Source organism: Podarcis vaucheri (genome assembly GCF_965113315.1).
Source record: "Podarcis vaucheri genome assembly, chromosome: 5".
NCBI lineage: Eukaryota > Metazoa > Chordata > Lepidosauria > Squamata > Lacertidae > Podarcis > Podarcis vaucheri.
Window position 1 is genome coordinate 15,602,744 of NC_138763.1, and position 13,443 is coordinate 15,616,186.

General features: G+C 43.0%; 1 protein-coding gene across 2 annotated transcripts in view; it reads right to left on the reverse strand.

Annotated features, from left to right (window-relative positions):
* Positions 1-2,889: 2,889 nt before the first annotated feature.
* FNDC3B (fibronectin type III domain containing 3B) overlaps positions 2,890-13,443 on the reverse strand; it is a 289,175-nt gene continuing 278,621 nt past the window's right edge. For both annotated transcript variants that reach the window (XM_082223929.1, XM_082223928.1), the window contains exon 26: positions 2,890-3,871. In XM_082223929.1, coding sequence (XP_082080055.1) covers positions 3,560-3,871 — 312 coding nt within the window. In that variant the 3' untranslated portion in view covers positions 2,890-3,559. The remainder of the gene's footprint in view (positions 3,872-13,443) is intronic.

Below are 13,443 nucleotides of genomic sequence, written 5' to 3' on the forward strand. Positions count from 1 at the left end.
CAGAATCAGGAATGATTTGGATTTGCAACACTTTTATTCTACATCTGCATCAGAGAGGTTAGTTCTAGTCAATCCCTATGGCATAAATGGCAGTGTTTGCAAAGAGAACCATACATGTCACCCCACGGTATTTCATGGATCATGGCAGTGTGTGTGGAAGGGGGGAGAGGGCTAAGGAAGAGACATTTGATTTTCGAAACTACAATAAAAATACGTAACAAATTATTTTAAATACTTTCTCGATAATAAAGTGTTACAGACTTCCCTCCTCGTCACATTTATTCAACCTTATGTAAAACTACAATTCCATATCTTTCATTTTTAAACACTCAAAATGTATAAATCTCAATTTCTAGAGCGCCTTTACAAAGTTTACAGTAGTTTGTTTCCCACTCAGTTTTAAAGGTGTTAGGAGATTTTTGCTGTAGTGAACCAGTTTTTTTTGTGGGGTTGTGGGGGGGTGGAGGAGGAAGAGTGGGGGGTGGGGAAGGGACCTCTACAAAATTGTGGCTTTCCCAATGATCAGCTTTCAAAACCAGCTGGCCCCACTCCAGATAAAAGTTAGCTACAGCGAAGACCAAGGGCGATACATTGCTTAGACAGAAACCATGGGGAGCCCAACATCCCAGGACTCGCTTCTCCCGTTAAGTTCAATGAAATTTATGCACAACTAACTTTTTCTAGAAGGGGCACTTCCCCCTCCCCTTAAACAGACAAAATTTCACCAAAACAACATGTCCAGAACTTATATTTGTGGTCACCCAAATTTCATACAAGAAATAAATTTAAATTAAAACACACACATATAAACACCACTAGGAACATTTGACAAGCCATTGACTTTGGCCAAAGGAAGTGGGGAAGAGAAAGAGGCAAGTTAAGCTCAATACCATTAGTTTTCTAGGCAAATTTATAAACTAACGATAGTCAATAACAAGATACAGAACCTTTGTACTAGTTTGCTACATCTAGAGAGGCACAAAGAATAATTCGTCAAACCTTAGAATGTCCTTCCAAGAGATGGTCATATTTTTCGTTTCACTTTAGTTTTGGCTACATGTAAACTTTTCAGTCGTTGATCAAGCGTATAATTCGACAAGCTCTGATACTAGACAAAACCCCACAGATAATTCAGTATCAAAGCCATTCCACAGCAAGATGCTTGGCTTATCAGGCCCCATATCAGAGGGGAGGGGTTCGTTCTTTTTGGCAATTAATATACTAAGACACTCCCATTATTTCCCCCCCAAAAATGCACAAGTAAAATTGTAAGAAGCTTAATAATCCTAGGAATGCTGATGTCGGTAAACCTACACTTATATAAAACGAAAACTGACAATGAAATAAAATTGAAAATATAACATGCTACAAAGGAAGGGGGCGGGGGAAATTTAGTACATAAGTACACTTTTTATTTATTTTATTTTTTTACAATAAATAATAAGATTGCACTGTAATTGGCATTTAAAGTACTGTATGCAGTATATAGTATAAATAAACCTAGATCAAAAATAATGTTGGTTCCCCCATTACTTTGGTTATGGGAATATATGCTACTACAGGGACACTGCGTCGTAGCTAACATAGAGGACAGAAGAGCCAAGCCATACCAAAGACAGCAAAAATATACAAAATGACTATTTCTGTTTGTTTTCTCCTTTTAAAAAGCAGGGATATACAAAGTGTTGGAACTTCTCCGACAGCTGCCCTGCCAGGCCAGGAGTCGCGAGGCAGGCGTCTGCCCTGTGCAAGCGCTGCAGAAACGCAACTCAAGTCCGTTGCGACTCAGGGCCGTGTTTACAAGGGAAAAGTTCCTGGCCCTGTGTCTGCTACGCCCTTTTGGAATCCACTCGCCCCTCCTGCCTATCAATATCCCTGAGGCACTTGGACAACATTGATATTGTGTAAATAAGCCAATGATTCGTATATCAAGGATTTTGATGGACTGGATAGACATAACCACCTGGGCCAGCGATGTAAAGACAATGTTCCGAAAGGAAGAAAAGAAAAGAAAACAACACAACCCTGACGTTGGCTCTCGCAATGGGTCACATTTGCTGCGGGAAGAGCACAAGCTTAAGGCTGGACTGAGATATTATGGGATGCACACTGAAGATAGCGGCCGCCCTGCCTTCTCTCCTTTCGTTTCTCCCTACTTACTGCAACATGGGGGATGCAGTGTGTGTGCCCCGGATCATCGCCCAGGAAGCAGCAGCCTCGAGAAGTGGAGTGGGGCTAGAGGACATCTTGCAATGCGCCGAAGTCACATCCCATGTTTCGTCGGGGCAGGCGCTTCCTGGGAGAGGAGCAGGGTGTGACGCTCTGCAATGCCTCACATTCAAATTATGCCTCCTCGGAGGCCTCATTCCCAGGTTTCTCCAACACAGATGGGCGTCTTTTTCCTCCCCTCTTGAGTGGCTGACTGAACAATTACTTAACGTCAAAAAGGTAATAATACTTAATATAAATAGCAAAGGCAGCAAGCTCTCTCTCGCCAGTTCTAAACATATAAATCAAGGTGAATATATCTAGTGATTGGATTAAGAGTATATACAAAGGCAAACAAGTTAAAAGCAGCTTTATTTTTTCTTTTTCTTTTTTTAAAAAAAGACCAGCTGGACATGGGAGTAACTATTGCACAATGCCCTCTTAAAATTACCGCTATAAAATAAAATAAAGAAATGGTAGGGACAGTAATGCTTTGTCACTTATAAAGCTATCTGGTTATCGGATCTGTTATGCAGGCAGCTCATAGTGCGCAAACAACTGGAATAAAGAGATTATTATTATTTTTTTAAATGAACTTCATGTTGCAGGATAAATTATTTGGATTGAAATGTGCTAAATATATAGTTGATAATGTAGCGGAGTTTAAATCTTTTTAAAAAAAACAATGTAGAAAGAAGGGGAGGGGGGAAAGAGAGGAAGGGGTGAGGGAAGGAGAAAAATGTAGTGGATATCATTGTATGCAAAGTTGATTAATTACTGTTTTTGTCCAACACTGTGTATCGCCGAACGCCACATTCTAACCGCAATGCTATACTTGGTGATTAAGGCTTGTAGATGCGGAAGAGCGGAAAGCAGTTATTCTAATGTAATAAAACTTGAAACTTAAAAGACTGCAATGATGTTAGCAAAACAAAAACAAAAAACGAAAACAACCCCAAGAAAGTGAAGGCAAATTGGTTACATTTCTGAATCCATTGAAAGCAAAGTAACAAATACAGAATAGATTATTAAAAAATAAAATAAAAATAAAAAAGGCAAAAAACAAACCAGGCCACTTGCTTTTGGTATCTGCCCTGGATATTTCTGACCACTTCCTAATCTTCTGAGTTTCAAAAAGGAACACCCGAACTCCCAGTATTTCCTAAATAGGGCTTTATCCCTATGCCCACCCCATCCCACATTAATCCAGGAAAAATGTATAAAATGTATTGGAAAACACCACTGGGGGGAAAAAAGAGAGAAGGAGAAAATAAAATAAGAGGAATATCTGAATAAAACATGTGGATAATGCGTAGCATTAGTTAAAATGATACCTTTGTAATGGGACTCTTTACTTCATAAACAAATACTGTAGTATAAAGGCAAATAAGATGGAGACGCTGGCAAAGCCGAGGACTAAGAGGGCGGCAAACTGTTCGTCCGAAGGCATCATACTTTTCGTCTTTGCGTCATCTATCCTCCCCATTTCCCCCGTGAGCATCAGCTCCCTCCGCTGGAGCAGAAAGGCAACAGATGGGCTGAAAGGTCCGTTAAGTTCTTGTGAGGTATCCAAGCACCGGCGGCAAACACACACGCGGAATCGGTAGTCTGTGTTCGTCTGAAGGCCTGAGATTTGGAACGTCGTCTCGTCTCCCTTGTACACCTTTGGGGAACAAACGACAAAAAAAAAGATTGCTCAGGAATCAGATCCAGACACACACACACAATGGCTGGTAGCAAGGTATCTCAGAAACTTTCGATTCCCAAATACTGGGGGTGGGGGTGGTAAATGCTGTGAAACAGGAGGCAAGGAAAGATGAACAGTTTCTGCTGAAAATTGGAAATAATACTTTATAGAAAGCTGCACAACTTATCCACCTACTATTTATTTATACAATGTCTGCTTTACTTCCTTGAAGAGGCTCCGCGGCAGAAACCCATGTGCATGCCAAAAACATGTGTGCGCACAGGAATTATACTTAAAAAACCACAAAATAGCTTATCATTTCATTTTAACGTTTTTTCATTATGACGGTAAGCTGCCCATACAACTTTGCTGTTGTGAGGCATACGAACAAGCAAACTGTATAAAGTCGCACCCTGCATTTTATAAAACTGGGCACAGGGTGGCTGTATCATGGAGCATCATGCCAGGGCTTGTATGCATTTCATCTTGGGCATGTACAAGATATATGCAGTCATACCTCGGGTTACAGCCACTTCAGGTTGCGCTTTTTCGGGTTGCGGACCGCCGAAACCCGCATGTACTGGAACGGGTTACTTCCGGGTTTCGGTGGTTGCGCATGTGCAGAAGTGCTAAATCACACTTTGCGCATGCACAGAATCGCAACCCGTGCATGCGCAGACGCAGGTTGTGAACCCAGCAGGTTGCGAACATGCATCCGGCACAGATCGCGTTCGCAACCTGAGTGTCCATTGTATGTCCCAAAAGGCTTCTAGCAGTAAAAGCAATGTTTGGGGCAATCCCTCGTTATCAACACAAGTTGCTTTTCAGTCATTTATCTTACACGCAGCAACCAACAATCAGACCTGACTTTCTGCAGGGACAGTGGAAAACCCCTTATACAAAAGACAGGGCATTTATTACAGTGATTCAATAGATGGGATGTGAGTTGTCAAAAGCTGACTCAGGGTTTTCCTGTCAGATGGAAGGGTGACTGTTGTCCTGTGATGGAACAAAATCTCTGTCCGTTCATGTGCAATGCTGCAATGAGAGCCAGCCACAAGTTATACCAGACAGCATGACCTATGGGGGACTCAAAGCAAGGAAGGTTAAATAATTCCCCCAATCCCTGGTCCCATTCACTGCAGTGTTTATTTGTCAGATAATGTTGCAATGAAATGATCAGTAATCTGCATGTGCAATCCACACATAATTGCCATAATTACAAACAGAGAGTAAATGTGCACTTGACACACACAATACATGTATCATAGCAGGCATTATTCATTTTTAAGATAGCAATTGATGAATTACTCCTTCCATCCAAAGAGTTGCAAGTGAGTAGAGTTGCCCTCCTACGTACACAAGACAGGTAGGAAAACAACGTAAAAAAATTTCTCTTGGGTGCACTTACTGATATCATTATTAAGATTGCTACTGAGATTTCACCAATTCAGGCTAATAAAACACAGGGAAGCTATGACTCAGTGAATATGAATCACTAAGTGGGAGAAAATATGAATCTGCATAAATGCCTGGCACGGGGTATTCAGATTTAGGTGGCAGAAAAAGCCAATAGGGATTTCGCAACATCCTTTGTAAATAACAAACCACTTTTCAACAATTTAGGGAGCAAGTAGTCAATATTTTAAATTTTAACAGTCAAGTGCTATGACGTGTCACCTGTCGCTTAAGCCCTGGATTTAATGACCATCTTCTCTTAACAGCTTCTTTATTTCAACACCGCAGAGATTCAGATTTGCTTCAGTGTAAAGAACTCTCTCTGCTGAACAGGAGATGCAACAGAATGTTGTGGTGCATGTCAATATTCTAAGTATATTGAATCTGGCTTGGTAGCAAACAGGCAGCCAGCGATGTTTTTTGAACAAAGGTGTTCCTGGCAGGCTGTACCACACAGCAGCTGTGCCACTGCATTCTGCACCAGCCACCACTTCCACGACAGTCCCAGCTTTGAGGTCATCTGTGAATGGATCACTGTGGCCAGACTCTCGGAGCCCTGGGAGAGAAGATTGTAGCCACCGCTCTTTTCCAGTTGTTCTGCTGTTGTGCTAAACCATGGTTTGGCTTAGCCCATCGTTCGAGCACGGGCTTGTAGTTTCTGGGCTCTCTCGGACAAACTTTAAAAACTCATGGTTAGTCTAGAGAAAGTTAAACCATGAGTCCAGCTTTGGAAAACCAGTGAAACCAGTGCAGCTCAGAACAATCAGGGAAGTGCAAAGAGACCCCCTCTTTGGGGGTTGTTGCTCCTCAGGGCAACACTAACTTGGGGTGTTCATTTCATATTGCCCATGCTTTGATGTTCAGCCAGCCCTGATCTGTGCTCCACCATGAATAAATCGTGTGGGATTTCTGTTGTGCTGACCAGCACAATCGCCATATTACTCATTATGCTAGACCATTTCACACCATTCCTCATGACCTCCACTCCTGTTTTGTTGGAGCTTTGGTAATAGAAAAGGTCACCTGTTGTAACGCATGACTCTCTTGCTTGGTTTTCAACTTCCATGTCGGCTGATAGGGGAAAAGGCATAGCTGAGAATGGCTACTAGGTTCAGGAAAAGTACAGCACCAAGTTTGTCTTCTTCGTTTGGTTTGTTTACGTCTGAAATCGCGTCTGCCAATTGCACCGCTGCACGCCCCTCACTGTCGCACGCTAAAAGCATGATCATCAGGCAATTACGGCAACAAAACAAACCTTGCAGTGCCATCTGCATGCACGGGAAAGTGCCAAAAGCCCATTCACTTCTACGCAAATTTGCCAACAGAGCTCCCCACCCCTCTTGTTTCTTTTAAAGCTAGTCCTCTTTGTTTTTGTGCCGCAGGTAAGTGCAAAGTGAGAAAGAGGCAGGTTATCGCCCTTCCTCCCTTCACCCATGTTCTATTGCTTTGTGTCATCTCAGGACAACTGCTTTGCAAGTAGCTTGCAATCATTTGGAAAAGCAAACAGGGACAATTTGCTTTGCTCACTCTCTCTCCCTCTTCAATGCACCCTATGTCTGTATTATGCAACAAGTTTGCAATGATTGTGCCTGAAATTATATAAAATCGAATCCCTATGGAATCCAGGAACAGCACAACTATGGGGGAGAGCTATAGCCCCGTGTCAGAACACCTGCTTTTCATGCACAGGGTCCACGACTCAACCCTGGCATCTCGTTAGTACAGGGACAGACTTCTGGCTTAAACCCGGGAGCAACACTACCAGTCAGAGCAGACAATACTGACCTAGATGGACCAATGGTCTGAAAGAAAGCAGCCTTAAAGACTAGAAGCATGCACTCTCTCTCTCTCTATGTACACACAAGATACTCAGCTCTTCATCCTGAACAAGCCCTGTGCTTGCATGGTGTGACTAAAAGGTAAAGGTAAAGGGACCCCTGACCATTAGGTCCAGTCACGGACGACTCTGGGGTTGCGGTGCTCATCTTGCTTTACTGGCCAAGGGGGCCGGCGTACAGCTTCTGGGTCAAGTGGCCAGCATAGAATCATAGAATCATAGAATCATAGAGTTGGAAGAGACCACAAGGGCCATCGAGTCCAACCCCCTGCCAAGCAGGAAACACCATCAGAGCACTCCTGACATATGGTTGTCAAGCCTCTGCTTAAAGACCTCCAAAGTAGGAGACTCCACCACACTCCTTGGCAGCAAATTCCACTGTCAAACAGCTCTTACTGTCAGGAAGTTCTTCCTAATGTTTAGGTGGAATCTTCTTTCTTGTAGTTTGGATCCATTGCTCCGTGTCCGCTTCTCCGGAGCAGCAGAAAACAACCTTTCTCCCTCCTCTATGTGACATCCTTTTATATATTTGAACATGGCTATCATATCACCCCTTAACCTCCTCTTCTCCAGGCTAAACATGCCCAGCTCCCTTAGCCGTTCCTCATAAGGCATCGTTTCCAGGCCTTTGACCATTTTGGTTGCCCTCCTCTGGACACGTTCCAGTTTGTCAGTGTCCTTCTTGAATTGTGGTGCCCAGAACTGGACACAGTACTCCAGGTGTGGTCTGACCAGAGCAGAATACAGTGGCACTATTACTTCCCTTGCATGACTAAGCCGCTTCTGGCGAACCAGAGCAGCGCATGGAAACGCCGTTTAACTTCCCGCCAGAGCGGTACCTATTAATCTACTTGCACTTTGACATGCTTTTGAACTGCTAGGTTGGCAGGAGCAGGGACCGAGCAATGGGAGCTCACCCCATCGCAGGGATTCGAGCTGCTGACCTTCTGATCGGTAAGTCCTAGGCTCTGTGGTTTAACCCACAGCGCCACCCGTGCCCATGGTGTGACTACCAACATCTTAATATACCCCCCAGTCCTAATTTCTCCTGCAGAGAAGTGTTACACGACTTATTAACTTAACGCCTTTAAAACTTTGCATATCAACAGCGCTGTATAAAACTAATTGCTCTCATTTCTGACTTCTCCTCAAAGCAGCCAAACAAAGCAGAGGGAGGGACGTTTGCGTTAAAGAGGCAAAAAACACACGACCACCACCACCAGCAGATCAGAGCTGGGATCAATACTGGCCATCACTCATGGCGAAAGAATACACGTGGAGCCTACACTCAATACTGGGGCAAAAAATAACACATAAAAACTAGAAAGGGGGCACTTATATAACAAAATGGTTCTTGAGGAGGAAGTGTTATTATCTCGCTCAGAGTTGCAGTTGATTGCCAGACAAACACCTATTCAAGAGAGAGATACTAACAATTGCAGCTCTGATCAATATCCTAAGATAAAAATATCTTTATCAATGGGCAAGAGCAAGCTGATACCGTAAGCAAGATATGCACGTTCCTCTGCCAAATTCAGACCCACTTTTTTTTTTTTTTTAACAAATAATGCCACTCGTGACATTCCTTGAGGTATCTTGTAGCAAAACAGACAAGGGAGCCTTGTGGCTCTTTTTTAACAACCAACAAATTAATTACGGCATGAGCGGCAGGAAGCAAGAGCTTCATGCAGTCGGCCTTGGGAATGCTGTAACAGTTCAGTGATGTTAATTGTACTGTTTGCTGTTTATTGTGGTATTACTTCACATTTACGGTGTTGTTGCTGTTTTTATATCCACGTTGCTAAGGCTAACAGCAAAACAACAACAACACGAGCGATAAATGTGCCTGAGTGTTCTGCAACAAGGGTGGGGGGGCGGTGAAAGCAGGGAGAAGATGCAGCTCAAACACGACCCCTCGGTCGCAGCTTCTGCTTAAATAAATAATAAAAGAAGAGTATGTGGCTGCATGCTTCCTACTTATTAAAATGTGATCTTAGCGCATGCGCCGCTTTCTTACAGCTCGGCCTTGCAGTTGCCTTTACGTTACGCAGTTGCTCTGGGAGGCAGTCAAAAGTTCCGGCCGCTTTAACTGGGAACAAGCGTTTTCATGGCTTGCGTCTATTTTGCAGGAAGGCCTCTTTGCCTCTCTCCATTCACACAAACTCGAGCACCGTCGCTCTGAGCACGGTGGCAAGTGTGCAAAGATGCAAGTCACAGTCATTGAGGTGAAATCATCCGGCCCACGGCCCTGTCACCCACCTACGGGTTGTAAGCAGCGACACGTTCCGCCAATTTACGCAGAGTGAGTCTTGGCTGTAAACAGGTTCCCACAAAAAAGAAAAAGAAAAAAAGTAGCGGCCAATGGAGAACGCAAATGGAAAGCCTTTCCAGTGCTTTTATGATAAATGTGTGGCTTCTATCCATTTGGCGATATGCTGCCCAAATGTCTTCTCTCAACATTACCTATTGATTGAGGGAATATTACATTTCCCAGCACTAAAAGGAATTATTATTTTGCATGTGGCTTCCTCTTCCACGAGAGCACATACAGTGCTATGAATATTTCCTTGTGCTACTGGACTGCCCTTATTTGTCAACAATTTAAGCTGCCAACTTAGGGTGGAATATGAAAAATCCTGAAGAATCCATACCCATGGATCGTGCATTTTTAATGCTCCCTGTGTGTGCACGTTCTCGTGCCCTTGGACACCTCGTTGAATTTCCTTACTCTTTCTGGAAAACAATGTTTGTGTTGAAAAAAAATTGTCCAGTAGCACCTTAGAGACCAGCTAAGTTTGTTCTGGGTATTAACAAACTTAATTGGTCTCTAAGGTGCTACTGGACAATTTTTTAATTTTTTTCCAACTGCATCAGACCAACACGGCTACCTACCTGAATCTAGAATGTTTATGTTGTTTTTCACCAGAACGGCTTTGCTATTTTTCAATATAACACAAGTTTCTAAGATTGCACTTTGGGGAGCTTGCCTGTTGGTTCTTGAGGCAATATACAAAGCCTTGAACAACTTGGGTCCAGGATACTCTAAGGACCCCTTGAGTCCTTTTATCTCACCCCCCCTCCTTCTACTGACCTTCCTATATTTTGTGAAATGCCTATGGAATCCCTGCCTAGGCAGGCATGGTATGGGCTGGTTTTCACACACTCCTAAAAACCTATTTTTAACCTGATTTTTAAAACTACTCCTTCAGTGCTTTGCATTTAAACTGCTGCTCTCTTTTATGTCTCAGTTTTCACTTACTAATTTAGTATCTGTAGTGCTTTAAACTTCTGATGGGGTTATACCACGTGAGGCTTTTGTGTTTTAGCAAATATTGTGATTTTCACGTTACGTTTGGATGAATTTTATGATTTTAGCTATTTTGTGAACTGCCTTGGGAGGGCGTGTCACGAGAGAGAAATGAATGACTGGGTATCGATCTCTCTGTAAGCAGTTATGGCAGGAAAATGCCCCTTTTATTTATCTTGTATATAGGACTATGTTCTAATTGCTTTGAATGGCATGCTTTGAATTGCTTTTGACAGGCCGCTCATTCCAACGCGGTACAGGCTTGCACAACAGCAGAGGCTGCCTACCGCTTTAGGCCAGTGCACCTATGTGAAATTTTGAGAAAATGCTGTGGGCGCCAGTCACAATATGGCTGCCATGGGGCTTAGCCATGAACACAAAATGGCCGCCACACCTGAAAGAGCAAAAAAGAGACAGGAATACAAAATGGTATGTGTGTTATGATTCCCTTTGAGTACCCCGATTCAGACCAGGAGTAAGGGGACAACGTTTTCAATGTTGGATGGTTGCTAAAGTGTCTTGAGTCATATAATGAAGAGATGTTGGAAGATTAATGACAAAGAGGCTAAAAATAAATATGAAAATAAGTCTTTATATTAAAGGGTTGTGAGAATCCAAGACGCAAAATGTAATTCTAGCATGTTTGAAAATTTTGAGGGAGGACATTGCTTACCTACAAGAGATCCACTTAACCCTGACAATATTGCTTTTCTTTTTTTGTAAGCATTTCTCAGCTTTATTGCTCCAACATGGGTAATCTCCTTAGGAATGACATTATCTTAAAAATATACTTATATAGTATAATAATAATAATAATAATAATAATAATAATAATAATAATAGTAATAATAATATTTTAAAGGGTGCTAACAGCAGGATGGCTGTATTCCCAGGTGTGCGATGCAATTGACAGATCATCAGAGCTTAGCACTGCACTACTGTAAGAGCAAAGACGTAAGATGCATATTTTAGAAATTTGCTTTATAGAACAGCAATGTACAATGCCATCAGCCCAGAGGACTGCACACATAATGTCTGCAATCCAGGCTTGAGGGACCCAGCTAGCCTGCATATATTATTTGCAACTCTCCTATTTGCATATTGTCAGTGTGAACCTGCTGGAGGCTAGGCCCACAGCTGGTGATCATGCTGTGCTACTTCCGGTAAGACATTTGTATAATTTCCAGGGGGATATTAGGAGAGGCAGCTTGAAGGCGGTCATCAGTGAAAATGAACCTTAGAAAGAATCAGTGGAAACGTTCTCCTTCAAATCTGCTGAGCCTCCCCGTTATCTGAAACTGGCAATGAAAGGGTGAAGGCAAGCACAAACAACATTTTAAGACTAGTAAAGGAGGGTTAGAATAGTAAAGGAGCGCCTAGACTGCTCTGAAAACAACTTTCCCCCTGTCTTAGAACAATATCTAGGGAAATAATGTTTCTACCAGTAACTTGAGTGGTACCAATTGAATGGTGAAAACCCAGTTAAGGACGGCACACAATTAACTAGTGCTTCTTTCCACCAACCCTAGAGTGTCATTGCAACTGTTTTTCAAATAGTTTTGACCAGTGCTATTTTTCTAGAAAAAGAGGTGCTGGAATTCACTATGAACGCTTCCCTCTTTCTCTTAGAATGGCAATGGCACCCACCTGAGAGGTGCCGGAAGTGAATTCCAATAAGTTTCCCCTGAAGAAAGCCCTGGTTTGCATTTTCCTGAGTGTGCAGGCATTCAGATTATTCCTTGCACTATCGCCCTTTGGCTTTTTTGTTACTTTTCCCTTGTATGTTTTACAGACTCTTCCCCTCCCCACCCAATCTTTTCTTGCCGCTTTTTCTATTAACTGCTCACAAACAACATTGGGAAGGGCTCGCCTTCGACTCTCATTTTGAGAAATATGTAATACGAGGAAAAAAGGGTAGGCATATATTCAAATACAGTACACTGAAATGCCAGTCGAATCTCAGTTCTTTTGATAGTGTTACAAGCTTGGGGGATCAGGAAAATGCTGTGGATGTAACGCATATTGATTTCTGTAAGGCTTTTGGTGAAGTCCCCCATGATATTTTTGGGTGAAAGCTGATAAAATGTGGGCTGGATGAGGTAACTGTTAGGTGGATTTGTAGCTGGAACCCAAAGATAGTTCCTAATCTTTCTGGGGAAAAGTGACAAGTGGGGTGTTGGAGGGTTCTGTCCTGGGTCTGTTGTTGTTCAACATTTTTGTAAACGACTTGGATGAAGGAATTGAGGGGATGCTCATACCATTTTCAGTTGACACCAAAGTGGAAGGGGTAGTCAGTGCCATAGAAGACAGAACCGGGATTCAAGATGACCTTAATAGATTGGAGAACTGGGCCCAAACTCACAAAATGAAGTTCAATAGAGAGAACTTTAAGGTTCCACAATGAGGCCGGAAAACGTAGCTACACAAATATAAGACAGGGGATTAATATCCTCGTTCACGGGCAGGGTATAATGAATAAAGGTTAAAGGTAAAGGACCCCTGGACAGTTAAGTCCAGTCAAAGGCGACTATGGGGTGTGGCGCTCATCTCGCTTTCAGGCCGAGAGCACCCGCGTTTGTCCGCAGACAGCTTTCCGGGTCATGTGGCCAGCATGACTAAACCACTTCTGGCGTAACGGAACACCGTGATAGAAATCAGAGCGCACGGAAATGTTGTTTACCTTCCCGCTGCAGTGGCACCTATTTATCTACTTGCACTGGTGTGCTTTCAAACTGCTAGGTCGGCAGAAGCTGAGACAGAGCAACAGGAGCTCACCCCGTCTTGGGGATTCGAACCGCCGACCTTCTGATCAGAAAGCCCAGGAGGCCAGCTGCTTTTCTATTCTGAACATGACTTAACTTTTTTCAAAGATCACCCAATACTCCTACACAAGCCAAAGAATTTAGAGTAATTTATGAACTACAAAAGAAACATAAGGAAATCTAG